This window comes from Chelon labrosus (assembly GCF_963514085.1).
Source record: "Chelon labrosus genome assembly, chromosome: 4".
In the NCBI taxonomy this organism is placed as follows: Eukaryota; Metazoa; Chordata; class Actinopteri; order Mugiliformes; family Mugilidae; genus Chelon; species Chelon labrosus.
In genome coordinates this window covers 27,151,524-27,172,700 of record NC_140340.1, presented here as the reverse complement: position 1 = coordinate 27,172,700, position 21,177 = coordinate 27,151,524, and the positions used below count along the sequence as shown (strand labels likewise).

At 40.6% G+C, this 21,177-nt stretch overlaps 2 protein-coding genes across 3 annotated transcripts in view; both read right to left on the bottom strand.

The window, feature by feature from the left end:
* ptpra (protein tyrosine phosphatase receptor type A) overlaps window positions 1-7,653 on the bottom strand; it is a 28,693-nt gene extending 21,040 nt beyond the window's left edge. Inside the window, exon 1 of the mRNA XM_084543381.1 lies at window positions 7,252-7,653. The gene's annotated coding sequence lies outside the window, so the exon portion shown is untranslated. The remainder of the gene's footprint in view (window positions 1-7,251) is intronic.
* Window positions 7,654-9,512: 1,859 nt separating this feature from the next.
* idh3b (isocitrate dehydrogenase (NAD(+)) 3 non-catalytic subunit beta) lies at window positions 9,513-19,188 on the bottom strand. 2 transcript variants are annotated; one of them, XM_084543118.1, is made up of 11 exons: window positions 19,117-19,188; window positions 17,430-17,603; window positions 15,912-16,032; window positions 15,698-15,758; window positions 15,477-15,609; window positions 14,885-15,018; window positions 13,997-14,099; window positions 13,603-13,749; window positions 13,182-13,276; window positions 12,931-12,991; window positions 9,513-9,991 (listed from the first exon to the last, which is right to left on the bottom strand). In XM_084543118.1, exons 1-11 carry the CDS (start codon window positions 19,156-19,158, stop codon window positions 9,914-9,916), a joined length of 1,149 nt encoding a protein of 382 aa, XP_084399244.1. In that variant the 5' UTR covers window positions 19,159-19,188; the 3' UTR covers window positions 9,513-9,913. The 2 variants fall into 2 exon arrangements, with proteins under 2 accessions (XP_084399244.1, XP_084399243.1); XM_084543117.1 differs by lacking the exon at window positions 9,513-9,991 and adding an exon at window positions 10,000-11,998.
* Between the last annotated feature and the right edge of the window lie 1,989 nt (window positions 19,189-21,177).

Below are 21,177 nucleotides of genomic sequence, written 5' to 3'. Positions count from 1 at the left end.
AAACCATGTCCTTGCAGCATAAAAACGTCTTCTTCCTCTTCCGTTTTAACCGCATTTGGCTAGCTAACCAAAAAGTAAACTTGTAAATGGTAAATTTGTGAGCAATGTGGATGTTTCAGGACGTGGTAGTAATGAATTATCACTTAATACCTCCACCAAAAAAGAAATATATATATATATATATATATAAAAAACTGAATATGTCGGGTACACTAAGGCAAAGGCGGCACTGAAGCAACAACAAACACTGAACGCTACGTTTAAAAAAGTTTCTTGGAGATTGTGTCAAGGCAAAAAATATTACAGAGAGGGTTATGGAGTTTATAGTGTTGGATGACCAGCCCATTTCTGGAGTAGAGAACACAGGATTTTACCGTCTGTTTGAGCTTCTGGAGCCAAGAGGAGCTATCCTCTCCTCGCTACTTTAGCTTTGACTGGACTATACCAGTCGCACGATACATTATCTAGGAGAATACAAGTAAGACAAGAAAAGCCGATCTGATTATTAATAGATCAGTATGGGGTCGCGAGTCAAAAAAGCTCAATCTGGACATCCCTAGTCAGATGTAAAATAGTTAAGTCACTGGAATAGCACATAATACATTTATGTAGGATGATGGAAATGGACTGTTGTCCAAATACTCCCCACTGCTCACCAATGAACACTTACATAAAAGACAGAAGAATTAACAATAAAAGTGCGCTCCTGTGATCCAAAGAAACAGATGAGGATCACTGTATCCCTAATGCACTCGGTCTGATAAAAAGAGGCACTGGGACATGGCCACTTCAATTGCTTATGAGTCTCCAAAGAAAGGTTACAGAGTTCCAGTTTAGTTGTTGAGTATTATACCCATTTTATCTGACTGTCGTCGAACATGCTAACACGAATCTGGCTAACGTAAAGAATCCTGGATATCGCGCCAAATGTTTTTGAGCGACATAAGAATAATCAAAAAATAAGCAAGAATGAACACAAATAAAAGAAACCCGTTACATGTTTGGTTATACAGTATATGAGCAACAAGTCTAGCCATACAAGACAACATTTCTTAGTTTGGAGAACCCAATGCTTAATGAGCATGCAAGCTGTGAGCCCGACCAACTAATGAAGACAGTTGCTTCTCTGCCTGTGGCCAAAGGCAGAACCAATAGGAGTGCAATCACACAGTTGTAAAAGGACTAGGCTGTTCCCATGCCATTTCACTCACACGGTGAAAGGAACACTTATAGGTAGAATATAAAGGAAGTCCAATTACATCTCCATGACAACCAAAGGCTAAGATGTTAGATCAATGCAAGGTAGTCATTTAATAGTTTCTGCTGCAGCCTGCGGATTTCAGTGATGCTTTCGTATTTACTTAGGACCTCAGGTGCAGTAATAACAGTCTTTTCCAACTGCATGAATGTGAATTTATGAATAAGAGAAGACTCAATCAGAAGTAATGTACAGGGGACGAAAGTACTTAAATAAAATAAATAAGAATCCATAGTAGTTTTTCAACATTCATCAAAAGTATATGCTGAGTAATATTCTTCAAACAAAAATAAAGAAATCAATAATTTATGTTTGTAATTTATCATGAATAACCTGAGGTACGTGAATGAGCCGGAAACCCAACAGACACAGTGCTTACAGGCCTCAGTGGCATGACACCAGTAGTGGCAGACATGCAGAGAAATCTTTTCGTCTGGCTTTCTGGCAAGGCATCCTGCTTCAGTAGCTGCTGCAGTGCTGGATAATGCTTGTCTGTCCGTCTCCAATCATGGCACATTAATACTGTTCCTGTGTCTTCAGAGGGAGGGGGTCTGGGCCAGCAGGAATACTGTGAATGCTTCTCTTCACAGGAGACTGAAGTAGGCCTAAGTCAGGGCCGCTAGGGCTCTTGCTCCAGAAACAGACCACAGATTATACGTCCCCTGTGCCACATACAACAGCCACAATCCTCTGGACTTCCCTTTCTGAGGGATACTACTCCCTGTTGGTGTGGTTTGTGTTCCTGTTGGCTTCATTCATGAGCGGGTGAGTTGATGAAAAGATGAAGAGAAGCACTGGGATTACTATTCTGGCTAATCATAAGGGCAACAGTGACCACTGTGTCTGATATTAAGGCGGTAATGATGATTTGGTTCCATAAGACTGGAATCAAAAAAACTCACTTGTTTCATTGAGTAAAGCGGTGAGTCAGAGAAGCTCTGCTGTGTGTCTGCTTCATTGTGGGGTTTCTCACAGAGCATGCCAGGGGCCTCTCAAGCTTTCCCACATTGGACACAGAGAGGATGTGGAGGCGCAAAGCATGGCCTCCCCACAAAAGCCACCGTGACCTTGAAGCGTGGTGTGGGGCCAAACGGGCAGCTCAAGGGCCACAATGAAACCCGATTCAACTATTGCTTCTGCCCTTTGAAACCTAAACACCAAAACGGATTTCATGCATGCTTTGCATGCATCTAAGGCTGGAAATTAGACCTCTATATATTTCCAACACTAACCAAAACGTGTCTGCAGCATGATGTAAAAAACCCCACCAAACCGAGAGAGTTGGCACTGAATGCCAACAACAGATGTCTGTCTTTTATTTTTTTAGTAAGTAATGTAGTTCTTGATTCAAGTCTAATTTTGACTATTTGACTTGTTTGTTAGGTTCTTGTACAGTTCATGATGTTAAGAAATTATTTAATATTAGTTACACTTTTTGTAATGAAAGAAATGTACTATTAGTACCAACACTTCCAGTAGTGAATAGTGTATACAGACTGTGTATTTTTATTTATTTATTTTTTTAAATAAAAGCCCTCCCATAGAGAGAAGTGGTCTGGTGTGGATCTCCTGTAGCTCTTAGTCTTCACACAGGCTCTGTTTTAATGTAGCTGAATTCATGAAAAACATTGTTTTCATACGGATTATTCAGTATCTTTATCAGACTAAGCAGTGCGGATAATAATCCCAGTGCATAAACACTACCTTAAACAGAGGTCAAGGCGGTGCTGGTGATAAAATATCAATACTGATGACAGTAGTTAGTCCATCTAACCCGATTAGCTGCCAGAGGCATCTATTGGTGTCCTATTAAGTATAAAAAAATCAGTGTGCTTATTGTTATACTATTATATTTTAAGTTACTGAATTTCTATTCTGTTATCGTGGAAGTAGTAGTTAAATGCAACTGTAGGTTGTATAATGTTTGATTTTATGATTTTTAGATTGATCTAGTTGTGAATTTGTAAAGATTTTATAACTGACAAATAATGTAGCAGGGTAAAAGATTCAATATGTACCTGAGTAAGTGTACTTAGAGACATAGCATTACTGCAGGTACTAAAACATTCCAAATGATACACTGCTCTACACGCAGCAGAAGCACTGCTCTGTTTCCCTGCCACGTGAGTCTCTGTAAAAACTAGAAGCCAGAATGACAGTTCTGATATCTGACGTGACCATCCCACTGCACTCATCCCCTCCTTTTCCTCTGAGAGATAAGAAACCCATCCAAGATGACAAGACTACCATCAGAGGTTTGACTTCAGAGAAACGTCTTCTCCAGAATCTCTTTTCTTCTACGTCCATTTTAGGTGGCGCAAGAGACTTCTCGGGCTTGCTTAACGCTCTTTGGACATTTTTTTCACAGCAGGGCAAGAAAGGTCTTGCCGACACTGCTCATGCCAAGGGCAAATATAAATATTTATAACTACAGCTCTCAACTGGTTTCGAATCCAACCAAAGTTTGGCCTTGACTGCGAAGGCATTGTTTTAAAGAAGCACATCAAAGTTTTTCTGCAGGAGGAAAACCTGACTGAAAAGAAAATAACTCAACATGACTGAATGGGACGTTTTGCTCGGAGTTTTCAATTTACTTAACAGAAAAGTGAAAATGGATCGTAATGCCACTAAACAGAGAATAGTGGCCACACTATCAGACATACTGTAAAACAAGCAAATTATTTATGTAGCTCTAGTTATGGTACATATGGTGCAGACTAGAGTAATCCTTTATATGGAAGAGTGTTAATAAGCCGAGTGTGCCAAACCCACTTGCTCTCCATTCACTGCTCCATTTAGTGCCATTATCCCACTTTATGGCAAAAAGCAAACAGTGTCCCACTAACATAAACGCTAATGAGGGGACAGGGAGGTGGCAGCAGGATTTTGACTGAACTGGAACACATGAGTGTGTCTGTCACAATTATGACATAATCGCCTAATTATACCGCAATCATTTTGACTAATGTTGAGAATAAATGACATTCACTTGTATAAAAACATCTGGACGAAACTAACAGAAATATCACAATTCCGTCACTATTTCCACATCGTTTTCCACTATTTAAGGGTTGAAATGGGCTCTCAACTGTTCTAATATTTGCATTTATTAACATCAAAGACAAGGATTTAGTTGCAATTAGGTACATTTTGGCTTTAAGCCAAATGACAAGAGGAGAGCTCAGATTTAGAAGAAAAGGGTGTCGGTCAAAGTCCAATATTAACCTTCAAAAACAAACAAATAACATCTATGAATGAGTTCCATCCTTGCAGTTGGCTATTTCGGAAAACTCCGGATGAATGCTTAAATATAATAACTGGCAGTGTCAAGCTTGGCTGATCCTCGCTCAACAGGTCTATGCAGAGCCTACATCATAGTTGAAAGCATTTACACCCATGTTCTCGTGTGTCTGCATTGTGCTGTAATCATGCCACTTAACCATTTGCCAGCTGAGTTAAAATTCTCTGTGTTATTCACACGACGGCAAGTGAAAGGCTCATGTTGGAGCTGAAGTTAATAAATGTTGAGCGGTTACTTTAACTAAAATCGCTGCACCACAAAAAAAAAAAAAAAGAGAAGACGTCTGAGCAGATGGTGTGTAGGAAGCTGAAGAATGGGGAATTTTCTGAGCTTGTCCAGCTGCTGAGGGACGCAAACAAGGAACCTCATTTTGGACCAATCAGAGTTTCTGTGATCTGTGTCGGCGAAACATGTAGTTATATTTCCAGGTGGGCGCACGCCAGACTACGGCAGGGAGCTACGCCATACCTATGCCATAGAAGAGACACACAACCATAAATCTGGCTTAACAACAGCATACATACCCAAATAAATGTAACTGTTTAATACAACTGAGCACTTAAAAAATGCTGTAAAAGATAGACAACGGCAATTAAAGGGTTAATTGGAAATATTCCTACGCAAAGACGAAAAGAAACTCCTTGCACATCACAAATACATCTTGAATAATTTACACCTTGAAGTCCATACTTCTCATGGTTGTGGTGAACCAGAAACATCAATCATCCCACATCAATAGGATGCAAAACACAGATTTACTCAATCATTTGAAGGGATTACATAATTACAAGTCTGCATCTACAGAAGGAGAGAGCAAAGCTGAAGGACTCTGTATGAAGTCAGGCAAAACAATTGATTTAAGAATTATTAGAGGTCACACAGGTAGATTTCCTGTATTGCGAGATAAATGTAATTAGGTCCGAATGGCGTACCAAGTGTAGCTGCAATCAGGCTCCATAATGCTTCATAATCCTCCAAATGTAGCAGTGTTTATCCTGTCAGGGGCTGAATTACAGTGCTCCGCCACGGTAAAACATGTAGGGCCACAGGTGGAAACAAAAATATCCCTCCTGCCCCACCCAGAGAGCCAACTCACAATATTGTGTCAGAGCCCTGAAATTGTGAAATCTCACAACACTGAGGTAATATTTAAACACCCAGCATAGGAGCTTGATGCAAAGCTGCCACAAGGCGATATTCAAGGTATATACTTTATGCTTATTTTTAGAAACTAGGCCAATCACGAAAAGTGTGGTGTGAGGATCACTCAAGCTCCTCCGCTAAAAAACCCTTTCAGCTTCCCAAAGACGGAAATAACTCATTCTTTTTCTCTTAAGATAGGCTGAAGGAGATACGGACAGAGCGAAAGAGATGATAACAGCTCTGCTTTTCTCTGTCGTATGGCCAACACACATTTTTTTTTCTTCCCCTTTTTCCACAGCTTGAACTTGATGAGACGGTGCCAGAGATGGTTTGACAGGTTTTTTTGGGGGAAAGGACGTGTTCGGGCCTGACAAGCAGAGGTCAAGGTGCAGGCCCGAAAGGGTCGCTCGGAGGCTCACGCAGCTTGAGTTCTGCACCTCAGACGACCTCGACGTGCTGCTCAGAGGCACATGGGCTGAGGTTTCGCTGTGCATGTGCTGCTGTTCAGTAAATCAGACCAGACGCTGTCGCACGCATCAGAGCGATTCCTCAGATACGACAACCCAGGCTCCGCCAAGCCTCCTCCGGCATGACGATGCTCTGACTTTTAAGCGGTCAGACTCCTTTTCCTGGCGCTACCTTCGAGCAGCTAATCTTAGGCTCAAATCAAGAAGCGAATGGGATGTTTCAGCTGCATATTTTTATCATCTAACAGAAAACTGTGATGAGTTGAGGAATATAAACCATACTTCTCAAATGACAGCAAACAATACAAAAAAAAACCCTCAGCACCCACAAGACAGAAATGGTATGCTTGGTTACACCCAACATTCAGAAAAAGAGGAGAATATTAATCATTAGAAAAACTTTGGGTGAGGTTGTAATGCTTGAGTTCAGAGCGCAGAAGAAGAAGAAGAAGAAGAAGGAACACAAAGCAGCCGCTGTGATTTGACAGAGCTTACATGTTAACATTAGGGCGACCTAATTCCTGTTGCGGGTCGCCTGAAGCCCCCCCTGCTCCCCCACCCAGCCAGCCAGCCAGCCAGCCAGCCTGCTCCCCTCCCTCCCTCTCTCTCTCTGGACGTGTAATAACAAAGCATTGATCAATAAAGTGTACTTTCCAGTGAGGCAGCTCAGACCTGGAGCCCCTTCTTCTTTTGTTCCAGCTCAGCAGCATCTGCGTCGGCTCAACAAACCCGAGCTCGCACTTCTTAAATGTTGTCGCCCCCCCACCACCACCACTACCACCACCCTTTTTCTTGAGAGCCCCCTTAGCCAAATTTCCCCTCCCTGCCTCCGAGCTACTTCTGAAACGTCTTACAAGGAGGCTCGCAACTATTACAACACTCAAACTCAAGTCTTAAGCCCGGGTTTAGGCTCCGCTGGGATATGCGCATCGTCTTAGCGCTAATGCTAAATGCGCGGCAGCCGGGATAAAGTGCTTGTTTGTGAGGGACACAACGTTACGGCGAGAAACATGCTTGTACCAGCGACATTGTAACAAGTGTGGCTCGGCTTTGCTTTGCGCAACAAATACGAGAAAACTCACCACAACTCCTGTAGCGCACAGAGGAAACCCGAGGAGGGAGAGTGGAGGGTTGGGGGGGAACAAAACCCCCCAGAGGCCGAGTAGGAATTTCTCCCCTCTTTTCTCTTCCACGTTTTCCAACCCCGGCCCCTGTCTCCACACCCCAGGAACCGAGAGTGCGAGCGGGGTGTGGGGAGGGGGGGACCTGGGTGATAGCAGAGGAGGGAAGCACGATCTGGGACACACAGCCAACACTTCGCAGTCAGTTTATCTGCTAAATCCAGGTAAAGGAGGAAACCCTCCTCCACGGAAAAAAATCGCAGTAATTCGCCCTTGAGTGTCGTGTCCTCAGAGGGTACTTTCTGTGCCTTCCTGGGTGCTGAATCTCACAGTTTATCCGCTGTATCCGGGCGCGTCGGCCGACTATTCTAGTCCGCCATGTTGTGTGTCTGTCTGCATAGGAAGAATGGGAAGCGAGCAGCAAATTCCCAGGCCAGGCCCCGTCTCTTCCCCACTGCGTTTCTTCCATAGCTCGCAGCGACACCTGCTGGCCGAGCCGCGGATGGACACACTGCAGCTTTCAATGTTACACACACTGAGGAGGGGAGGGGGGCTATAAAGGATCCAACATGGGCCCCTGACAATTTGGGTTAACTTTAAGGAATTTGAACACACTCACTTGCCAGTTCATTAGGTGGACTAGTAAAAACTAATGCAATCTGCTATAACAGCCCTGCATTAAATCTTAGCTTCAAAAAATGAACATAGATATTGTAATATCACTATACAGAAGAGAGATGGTTCATCCCTGGTTCACTAACTTAACAACAACTGTCTCACCTTAGGTAAACAAGCACTTAGGTGTAGTAGGCAGTCAGACTTTTTCATTCTGCACCTAGAGTTGTTTTGAGAGCAGTAATGAATATACTCTCACCTATCATTTCATTTTAGTCAAAACAAATGCATTTTATTATAACGATCCTGCAATAAATCGTATCTTCTTGAAGGTTATGGTAGTCAACATTTGAGAGAGAGATAGGTGCTGTTTCAACTGTTTTCATTATAGAAGCTGTGGTTTGCAGTACTACTGAATTGTATTGTGTTGTACCGACGCATGTTTTTATTACTTTGGCCACCCCATTTTAGTCAGTAGGCTTCAGTGTTAAATTCAATGCAGTTTAACAGCACCACAGACTACGTCTTCCAAAATAATCGTACAGTTAAATCATCACCTTTCTGACGCTGTTTCAACATAAAGAGTTTTACAAATACTGTTAATAAAATATGACCCATCACTCGGAACTGACCACTCAACAGAAGATGAAATTAGATCCATCTTGGCCAACTGCAGCATGAAAGTACTGTCAATGCAACAATATTAATGATATAATAATTTAATAATATAACACTGGAGAGGGGTATTCTGCACTGCATAATAATTGCTTTTGCTTTGGAAATGTTTGAATGTGAGAGCTTTACTTGTACAGCTATGTTTTAATATTGTGAAATTGTGACTATTTAGCTAAATGATGTGAATAATTCTTTAACTGTACTAGATAAAGGTACGTAAAATTAATGTGTAATGGAGGTGGTCTGTGGTCCATAGTAGCAATGTGTTCTGTTTAATAGAGCAGTATAGTTCAGTTATTGGAGCAAAAATATTGATGATGATTTGAGAATAAGTTCAGGAAAAGCCTGATGTCTTTGTAAATGAACAGATATTAGCTGAACGTGTGACGAGTATCTCGGATTCTTTTTTGCTCGTGGTTCGAGTGAAGCATTGATTGGTAACATATATTTTTAATTATTATTTTGAGATCTTGTCAAGTATGAATGTTTGTGTATCTCCTGCTAAATGGTTGGATGTTGGTCAGACAATATTAGTCATAGGTTTGGAAAACGTGATATATTTGTCATTAATTCTGAGATTTTATTCATCATATATTACTCATTAGAGAAAATAAAGGCAAGAATCTTTAGCTGTAGTTCTACTTTTGATATGAAGTCCTGCACAAACATTGTGCGTGGTTCTGTGAATGTGGACCATATGTTCCAGCATCACGTGTTTTCTAACACATGCTGATATTTATAGTATTTATAGATTCTTCAAATCCACCTGACTTGCATATGTTTGGACTCAGGAATAAAGTGAGTTAGACAAGGAGATCCTCCTGCTGTGAGCTGATGCATGCTGACTGAGCCACCCGCAGCCTGATAAACTTTTAATAGCACTGCATTTGGTGTCTATTAACATTAAGGCAAGGACTCTGCACACAAGATGTCACGTCTCATTTATTATTTATTCTTCACATATCGTCGTAAATGAAGTAGCAATTAGCTAAAACTTGAAGTTAATAAATAATATCTAAGTGTACATACATCATGCTTTGACTGCTGCTTAATTTCCCAACATAAAACCATTAAGTTAAAATTACAGGATCTCCCAAGAGAAGAGAATGTGAATGGTTGGTGTGTACTCATATAGCTGCACGGTAATGTTTTTGTTAAGACTTTTTGCCTTAGATATCACACCAGAAACCAGAGTCCTGTCCGTGCATTTCATCTGAATTAGACGGCGTTTAGGAAGGAATATACTGTTCAGTGTATGCACAGTCTGCATGACAGGAGGTAAAAAGCAAGCGTGTGTGCGTTTCAGCAGCTGACAGATTTGAAAACACAATGCTTAGACTGCCAGGTTAGCAATGACAGCCCGGGTGAACTCGTCGCTCGATGCATAGCCCCCCAGGTCTCCAGTGCGCACCTGTCGCAAACACAAGGACAGCGTGTTACTATATGCACAGCTGCAGCAACACATGTCCACATTCAGTATCACAGCCAATCACAGTTAGAGAGCCTTTGAAAACTGCACTCACAGAACGAACATCGAGGAGACGCGCTCTTTCAGCAAAGCATCAGTTTATTTTTCTGTTCTTTTATTCTGAGCACAACTTCAGACAGAGATATAATATACTAGCTTGAGTACATCCGTTAACCACATCCAGTATTTCAGTGTATGTTGATGATGCATTGTTGTTATCCAAGATGTGTGTATTCTTATATCAATAATAATAATAATACAAAAGATTAAGAAACACACATAACACAACACTGTATATGCTGTTGGTAATAAACCTCTTCCATAAAGAACTTTAAATTTCTGATTGTGCCCAAGGTCAAAACACAAATCCAGTTCCAAATACTTAATTTCTTTTTATTAATTTGGATGAATCTTTTACCAAACATTGTGTCATTTTAAACCCGATGCAAAACAGTATAAAAATCCTGATAGATCAAAGGAGTTTCAAGTTCTTACAAATCGTTGCAATGGTGATGACGACCAGTTTAACCAGTTCACTACAGTGAATGCATTCATTCATGAATCAACCCAGACTGGATTGTGGGAAACACTCCACTGACAATGAATAGAGGATCGGCTCATGCATATCAAGAAACCAGAAGGTTGTTTTAAAATCAGTGCAAGAAATGTGTTTTCCATTAGGATACTCTACGGTAACATTTTTTTGCATATGTATTGGAATATACAGTCCTGCACTTAATCTTCCTCTAAATGACTGTTCTGTTCAGTTTATGTTGAAACGGCATCAGAAAGGCGGTGATTCAACTTTATGATCATTTTGGAAGATGTGATTTGTTAAACTGGACTGGATTAAACATAAGCGTTTTGTTATTTAGCCTTGCCCACTGACTACAATGAGGTTGTCAAAATAATAGAAACATGCGCCGGTACACAATTCAACAGAACAAAAGTAAAGCAGAGTTATTTTCAACAAATTCTGAAAAACAACGAGGACAAGATTTAGTGCAGGACTGTTATTATATTATAATGTATTTGTTTTCACTAGCATAATAAACTAACTAGTGAGTTTAGGTCAGAAATGTTATACCCTATATTGAGTTTCAGTTACATTCAGTCTTAAACATACTATCTGATATAAACCGATGATTAGTCGATTGCAGTAAAGCTTTCTGCTGCCACAGCTTCATCCTGGTATTTAACACACCTAAGTGGAAACTTTTGGTAAAGTCTGAGTTGTGCATGTTGGCTGATGTTTTCACAAATGTTGATGATGGATGGTAAGTTAATATCTTGTTATGTTGTCCAATGGTTTGTTAGCTTTGGTGGCTTCTATGCGTCACCAGTTAACCTAGCAGGAATGTTCCCATGACTTACGACTGACGTTGACTTAAACTGCATGACTTCTGACTTTATAACCAGGAGCTCACGAGTTCCATTTAAAGGCAGGGAGTTTCTAATATGTCATACAGAGGTAGTTTAGATGGAAAACATGCCTAAAAAGAATTGATAATTAAGCATGAAGGACATGGAAAGAGGTGGATTATAAAGGTCTCCCAGAATGTAAAAGCATGTAACTATGAAGGAAGAGGGCTGTCCATGGATCGATGGTACTGTATGACAGATATCCCCCTGAGAAGAAACCTCATGAGCTGTATAATTTTTAATTGGCAACACCACAAGTCACCACTGATTCATCTGGATCCATCAGTACACTCAGTACAAACTGTAAAGATGGGGGATGCAAGTGATGGTGTAATTTTGACTTGAGGGAAGATGAGTCTTAACATGCATCCAGTTCATGTTAAGAACAATGTCCACAGTTAAGGAAATGTCAGTGAGGAGTGTGATGCTGAAAACATCTTAGTGCATAGGTCGGTGGCGCAGGTTTTCCACAACAGCACGCACAAAGTCGCCAGTGGTAGAGTACCCGCCAAGGTCTCGTGTCCGTACCTGGGACATGCACAGACACACACACACACACACACACAGAGACACACACAGAGGGCAATGGGGTACAAGTAGAGGAGGGAATTAAAGCAGACGGAAGAGGGAGAGGAGGAGCATTCAGACAACACGCAGGCAAATCCTGCTTTCGATTGACAAACATTCCTGGAACATGAAATGAATTTTAATGAACTAGAAAAAATCATCCCTAAGACGGTGTTCATCAGCCATCTGCGTGACAAACGTTGACCGACTTCATTCCCGTGCTTGTGTCAGTGTGTGTTAGTGTCAGCAGGGAGCAGATGCAGAAGGCAATTAGACCACACCAGTTAAAAAAAGAAAAATGTTTCTGTACAAAATACACACAACTGTGTGAGCAGCTAAGACACATTTATATATGCAAATTAGAATGTAGGAAATCAAAGGCTCTCTAACACACTACTTTATTGTAGTATGCAGGTTGTTAGATAGGGGCATTTGTAGGTTAATAACTGCATTACTAATGTGGTGGCACCATTGTTGTTTTTTAATCTGAAGTGACGGCTCTAAATGCGGCTCTTTAGGGTTGCACGGCGCAAGTGAACTTGAATTTTTTATTTATTTATTATTATTAATAAATATTATTTATTTAATATTTTTTATTATAAGTGCCTGCAACAGTTTGACACTTTGTGTATATGCAGTTACTAACCCACAAAACCACTAAACAGCATAGACACAACATGACAGCGTTCCAGGTGACTGCACATATCCACATTTACTAGGACCGTCCTGATGTTATTTTGCTCTTCTAATATTACAAGATATAGACAAGCTATACCTTCGGGTGTTAATCCTGTTAGTATTTCTGGCATGTTTATGCCATAGTGGATGTCTCCAGATTAACTGTCTTCATGCACCAGTACACACAGAGTAGTCAGAGCTAATAAATCACTTACCTTGCCCTGTTTGATGACCCTCTTGACAGCATCCGACACCATTTGGGAGTGGTATTCAAGGCTGAAAAAACAATACACTCAGTTGAGAGGTGGCTAGAACTGTCTTGTACACATGTCCACGCTCAGACAAACAGCTGCTTGTGGCAGCTTTGGAAACACTAAAGGTAACGGTGGATAAGGACAGAAGCTCTGAAGGTATTGTGTAAAATGTGGTGTATTTGTTAACCACAAGGCTTTAGAAGTTCACTCACTTGAGGTGCCTGAGCATGTTAGCAGCACTGAGCAGCATAGCTGTGGGGTTTGCAATGTTCCTCCCTACAGCTTGTGCAAAAGGGTGGCGCGCACCCTGAAGGGAAAAAAAAAAGGAATTTGAATGAGTGGAAGAAAAAGGCAGAGTAACAACAGCACATTAATGTTCATACTACAATTAGGTCCTTACATTTTTTGTTATAACAGCTGTGTATATTCACTCCATCAAGCAATATACAGTCTATTGAATATATGATTATTGAGAACTGGTGTTAGGTTCATAGCAACAGTTTCCCTATGCGAATGCTACAGTGGGAAAAACTCTAGGCCTCAATGTAAGACGTACTACTATTTCTGCAGCAGCCCAATCAATTTTTCTAATAGAGAACAGACAAAGTGTGTAAGAGGTCGGTGGAAACTCACAGTCTCGAAAACAGCATACTCTGCACTGTAGCTTTCCCCAGGAACAACTCCAGCTCCTCCAACCAGCCCTGCTGCCAGGTTATCGATGATGTTACCGTACAGGTTGGGCATCACCAGCACGTCAAACTGGTATGGGTTCTGAACAAGCTGCAGCAAAGTAGCACAAACAATGACAAGTTTAAACAAGAACAAGTGAGATTAAGCATCTGTGTTCAGACAGACACTAAACAAATGTTAATGATTAATTCATTTACTACAAAGTCAAAGTGGAGTTTTTTTATATATATAATTTTTAAATATGAATTTAGGAATAAAAAAAAAAAGAAGCATTTTATTTCACCAAATTGATAATCAAGAATAAAGTAAAATGAATGAACAGTGAAGTTGTAAATACCTGCATGCAGCAGTTATCAATGATTATGTTTTCGTATTTGATTTTGGGGTACAGCTGTGCCACCTCCGCACAGCTCTGCAGAAACAGGCCATCACCTAATTTCCTGTAATAAGACAACGGATGAGAAAACATGTCGTCACTGAGATCATGACCAAAGTTAGGTCAAATTTAAGAATTAAAGCAACATTATGACACCCTGTGAAAATAACAGATTTTAAATCATTAATTAATAATAGCGAGACACCCCCAACCCACTATTTTTCAGTTTGTGCACCAAATCTGACTTGGGTGATTGCTTCAATCTCCTAGAGAAAGTATGCAACACTTTATGTCACAATTCATCATCGGAGGTCTTCAGCTAAGAAGCTAGGTGTATTGTCGTCACCTTAACACTGTTAAAGGATGGTATGAAAGAGACCACAAGACATGTCTAGTCTTGTGTAGTTGCACTTGCTTGACATTTATACTACTAGCTAGTCAACACAATAAAAACAGAGCATCTGAATAGGCCTGAAATGTTCTTTCATTGACGTTTGTTGCCCTTATAATGCAATATCCTAAATTTAGGAATGGTAAAAAGTAACTATGGTAAAAAGTTTTTATTTCACACTAGTGCATTTAGTACTTAGTTGTCTGTTGCTTTGGACAGTGAAGTCGTTCTTTGCGCTGTCATGATGATTTTGTATTGCATGAGGAATTGGTAGGCTGAGAGTACCCCTCACTGAGTGTATATAGACCCCAGGAGAATTTGATAGACACGTGTAGTTACCACATTTGGCCACAGAGGCCGCTGTTGCCAATTACATAGTTCGGTAAAAACGACAAAGTATAGTGAAAGAATATGATTTCAAAATATATGCAAAGAGGAATCTTTGTTTATATACTTACATGATGTTGGCTTTGTGAACTGCAGTGACCTTGCTTCGCCCCTTCTTGGTGGCATAATCAAAGGCGAACTTGGCAATGCGCCGTGACTTGACTCTGGTGATGATCTTTAAACATTCAATCACACCCGTCACGCTCTAAACAGTGAGAAGAAGATATATACAATTGAAAGGAGACATAAACCGGAGAACAGTGCAAGAGAATTAACACATTTAACGCTCCATTTAAAGCAAACACATTTATTCAGTGGTCCTGTCTCATGTCTGGTGGAACATGTGGAGCTCATATTTCACACATGATTTAAAGGAATTACTGCAAGAGCTCTTAATGTATAAATGATCACGCTGCCAAATTACCATTAAATTAAGTCAACAGGACAGCTAACAAATCACAAGAGAAGCACTTAATGCACTCATTTTTCCATGGAAGACAGAAGCAGTTCAAACAAAACCTGAATTAAAGACTTGCATGTGTAAACCATTTCAGCACCTCTTTCAGAATGACTGGTTAATGCTGGATCCCAGCATTAACACCCAGTTCCTTTTAAAGTGCATATATTCTTCCTTTGGCTGCAGCAAGGAGGAGCGTTGTTTACCTCATGCTCCAAGGAGCTGTACTCCCCCTCAGTCTGTTCGCGGATGATGACCAGGTCCAGGTTATTGTGGCGAGTGCTGTAGCCCGGCAGGCTGTTCACATGAACCACATTAGCAAACAGGTCCAGTTTACGCCTGGAGAACAAACAGACAGATGTAGAATTACTTTCAAACTCCTACACACACACCCACACGAGTACACAACTGCTTTTATTATATTTACCTCAGTCTCATCTCATATGAAGCCAGCTCCCCTTTGAACTCCATGGGGGTGTGAATCTTTCCTAGATACCAAACATGTCACAAAAACACATATTAGAGCCCAGAGTACTGCACTTTATTTGAGCCAGAATACATCATCACAGAAATTTAAACCATGGCATGTTATTAAACAGAGGTGAGCTATAAAGGAACATACATAGAATAAGTAAAGCTACCTTTAATGGCCACTTTGTTGCTCATCATAGACGTCAAAACTTGATCCAGTTTCTCCTCACTGGCCATGTTCTGGACTTCACTCAGGTGGAACTCCTCAAATTCTACCGGAACATCACCTGCCTAAAGGCCAGGCAAAAACAAGTCACCTTTTTTAGTCAGACTGAAATAAACAAAATCACAAACCATCACCAGCACATCTAGAATAGTTCTGGTGTATTAAAATCGTATTTTATCTGCTACGTTAACAGTGGGAGATGTTCTGGTAGAAGGTTAAAGAATCTGCTTTTATTGATTAATAGAGAAAATAGAGAAAAGCATGAATATTCATTTTGTTACATAAAAACTTGTTGATGTTGGCTGATTTTTTTTTAATATTCTAGTTCAGATTCAACACAACTTCCATGATTTTTTTTTTTGTATTATCACTGATAATTGTGCCTGTTTCTTAAAAGGACAAAAGGTAGCGATGAATCTATCTCAGGCTTTGTACAGATCTGGTATTAATATTTGTGCTGCTAGGTGATCTTTCCCTAATAAATGTTATTCAAACATAAAGATAAAGACATATTTGAACACGATATCTATGAATGAAGAATCCATTTTAAACGTGATGTTTTACCAAATCATACTATTCCACAAACTACATGAGTGTAATTAATTAAGATGTTGACTGCCCTCTGCACGATAAATGAATTTATGACAAGCGTCTCTCCAATGTCTGGGTCTCTGTTTAATAATAGAAGCTTTATTGTCATTGTATAACAATACAACGAAATTTCGTTTGACGCTTGTAGCAGCTACATGGATGAACGTCGTCACTTCTGACAGTTGGGTATGGCCTCTTTTTTCTTTTCTTTCTTTCTTTCTTTTCTTGTGATCAGATCATCCAGGATGACATAATTAGGGATGTCCAGATGAAGCTTTTTCTTGTCCCCCTGATCCGATTACGGTCTTTTAATATTCAGTATCGGACAATCCGAGTCCCTGTCTGAACCTAAATAACCAAATTTCCTCCCCTGGAGTTCCATAAAGACTTTTCTTATCTTACGTATTCTCCTAGATCACGTGTGCACCGTGCAGCTTTAACAAGTAAAGTAAATAGGGAATCCAAAGCTAATGTTAGGAGGAGAGGGTAGCTCAAACAGATGTTGAAAACCTGTGTTGTTCTCTACTACAAAAAATTAGCCGGTCATCCAACACCATAAACTCCGTAACCCTCTGTTATATTGCTTAACTTGACACAGTGTCGAGGAAACTTTTCTCACTGCGGTGAACGCTGCATGGCAGCTCAAGTTGGCAGTATGGAATACTGAACTACCACCTCACCAAATATCACACTGCAAAATTAATACATTTCCGTTTTCCTTTTCTTAGGTTTTCTTTGGCAGCTTTAACGCTAGACAACTGCCACTAAAACAGAGGAGGAAAAAGACGTTTTGACGCTAAAGGGGTTAAAGCCCCTATCGGTCAGGACATCCATAAACATAATACCATGTGTGGATGGAACCTTACTGTACCTTAAAGACTTCCTTGACAGCAGTCATCAGCTCAGGTCCCACTCCATCCCCGGGTACCATTGTAACCTTGAAGGTGGCATCAGCGCGAGCTGGTGGGGATTCTGGACTACAGAGACCAGTGGACACACTCAGTGGTCGAGAGGCCAGCTGCTGCCACCGTGGACCACCCAGGCCCTGAAGGACGAGAACAAATTCACAGTCACCCTATGGTATTTCAGGAGCCACACTCTCTGACATGATGCAAGATGTATTTATTAATGTGTTAATATGTATATTTTATTGGCTTTCTAATCACATTTACCTTTCACAAATAGAATTTTTTATTGGGCTATGCAAGTACTTAACAGGTCTCGTCATTAAGTAAATAGTTGTGTAGTAAACATGAAAGGTTTCAGTAACTTTTTTTTAAATTTGTTTTACACAAACAAGAAAGTTATATTTACGTTTGTTTTATAAATCTGTATGATTGAATTTGTGCTCATCAAAAGACAGTGTGCTGAACCATTGAAAGACCTTTCAGGTATATTTTTACATTTAGGATATAATTCCCTGGCACAAGATGGGGCATAGAGGACAACAAAAACAAAACAAACAAAAGAACATTAGTTCAAACCCAGAATTTCTAAATCAATGCCATTCTATTGGCAGGACCAACCAAACATAGCACATACTTACAGTTTACTCATAATGAGAGAAGGATCTATATCATAATAAAAACCTGTCATAATATACACCGATCAGCCACAACATTATGACCACTGACAGGAGGAGTGAATAACATTGACCATCTTGTGACGATGCAATGTTCTGCTGGGAACCTTTTGGACCTGGCATTCATTCATGTGGATGTTACTTAGACATGTAGCACCCACATAGACCAGACCAGGCACCCCCACCCCATAGCAATGACACTCCTTGATGACAGCAGCCATCCCCATCAGAATGCAGCCTGACACAGGCACACACACAAAAACGGTTTAGGAACAACTCAAAAAACATGAAGAACAGCACAAGGTGTTGACCTGGCCTCCAAATTCACTAGATCCCTCATCGTGTTGGTGTAGTGTTTGTATTTGCTTCATGAACGACCAAACTGATAATCAGCCACTGACCAGTGGGCAAATTAAACTATTAATTAACCTGTCAAACCACAGCTCTCTACTTCCACAGTACTTCAGCCTCAACTACATGTAACAAGAGGTAAGAGGTAAGCAGACCACTTATCTGGGCTGCTCCTTTCAAGACAGTTGGCCTGGGTTAGGCCCGTTAGAAGAGGCAGCTGATAATAGATGGTTCACTAAGGACAGGGAGGTTACCATGTCACGGTTAACAGAGAGAGGCTAAGCTACCACCTACAGATACAGATGAGGGTTCAACTAGTGATGTCGCCTTGTTGAGCATTTGCTGACAAACAAAACAAAATCAACCGTAAGTCATCTGATAAAAGCCAATGGCCTAAGTATGATTTTTTTTTAAGACGAAATACAAACAATGTGCACACAGAGGAGGCTCATGGTTAGCAATAACGTCAGACACAGATGGCATCAGTCAGTCTGTCAGATATTTCCTCTGACTGCCAATACTGTCATGGTGCTTAAATATAACAAACTCTAACTTCAGTCGCAGCAGCTTCTTTCCTACCGCTATATTTACACAGCTACCGTATAAACATCATAACGGCACTCACCTTGACCAATGTTACTAAGCTTCCTCTCAAGGCGGCCGCCATCGTCACGCATGCAGCAAGCAACTGGGCTTATTCTTCTGTGGTGCGGCGGTGGAGCGGCGCTGACAGCAGGACGATGGCGCCTCCAGCTGGACAGATGGGTTACTGTACAGTGGGTAACCGGATGCGAACAACTCCACTGGGGGACTGTCTCGCCCATGGTCTCGCCAGGTGGCAAGCGGCCTTAGCTTCAATTTCACAGACATAAAACATTGGAAATTAATATGTTGCCTAAAGGAAAACAAAAACAAACAAAAGGCACGATATAATGACACAAGATTCAAAAGTAGCTAAGTAATAAATCAGTAACTAAATGTGTGAGTGACACATCACTGATAAGTGAATTAGCATTGACTTTGACAACACTGTGCAATATTTTCATTATCATATATTATTATCATTCATTCATCTTCTGTACCCGCTTATTCCTGTTGAGGGTCGCGGGGGTCAGCTGGAGCCTATCCCAGCTGTCATCTGGTGAGAGGCGGGGGTACACCCTGGACAGGTCTATCGCAGGGCTAACACAGAGAGACAGACAACCATTCACACTCACATTCATACCTACGCCCAATTTAGAATCACCAATTAACCTAATGAGCATGTCTTTGGATGGTGGGAGGAAGCCGGAGTACCTGGAGAGAACCCACACAGATACAGGGAGAACATGCAAATTCCACACAGAAAGGCCCAGTCGGCCCATGGATTCGAACCCGGGACCCATCAGTGCTAACCACCTCTCCACTGTCCCGCCCCAATATTATTATCATAATATACAATAATATATTGAAGATCATGTCCAATATCAATCTGTGATGCCATGTGCACTACTTTTCTGTGCTGCTAAAGCCATGTACAATGAGGACTAGTCCATCAGGCACTGGTTCTGATGTTTAGAAGAGGATGAGAGGGAAGCTGGAAGCCATCCTGAACTCCCCTCATCCTCTCTATGGCGAGCTGATAGAGAATGTTCAGCCACAGACCGTTCCAGCCACAAGCCTCAAAGCGTTTTTCTCTTTCTTACCAGCAGTCGTCAGGCTGCACAACACCACAGCGCCCAGTACCTATATCCTCAACTAACTGTAATCTGATAACATATGCCTCTCATTGTCATCTGCCTCATCAGGCAATATGTATAATATATGTATATGGAGCACATGTTTGTACTCACTGTTGTCTTCTCGGCTGTACTTACAACAACCTTTACACAATTTACTGGAGATATAGTGTATTTTCATATTTACTGTACAGCTTGCATATGGCCATATTTATTGTGTACAAGGACAACATTACTGTTATTTTCTAAGCACATGTCAGATACAGTATATATGGAGATTACAGTTGTTTTTATCTTATCTTATCTTATCTTGTGTGTCCGAAAGTGGAGTTGAAACATACGGGAACTCTATAATGATCCTTCATTTGCTTCAGCTGTGATACATATATAAACCATGTATATGAAGGTATTCAGTATGAATTCCAATAATTATTAAATAATTGAAAAGAAAATCGCTGGAGGGATTTATAGAAGGCAGTTGCAGCATGGATGCCATCAAACATCACTGACCTAGAGGTTTTTGCAGGTGAGGAATGGGCAAAGATTCTGATCAAGAGGTTTAGGAAGCGTGTCAGCGCTTACCAAAAACATTTGTTAGAAGGTTTAAAAGCTAAAGGAGGCTCCACAAAGTACTGAAGCTAGGGGTTGAATAATACTGCATGTGCATTAGTGTAAAAAGAGTTACATATTTTTTTTTCATTTGAACTCAAGTCAAATTCTATTGTCAAATTTTTTTTTGTCAAAGTTTGTTTAAGTTAAACAAGTAGACAGACTTAGACAGACTTTATTTGTCAATTAGATTTCCATCAAAATGAAATTTCGGTACAATGGCTCAGAGTACCGCAGGAATATTGAACAGAAACGGTATGTACAATTTACAGGAAGTAAGTGATAAATAAGTGATAATTCATCAGTAACGAGTGAATGTTAGTGAAGTGAGCAACAAGTAAACAAATGGCCTCAGTAAG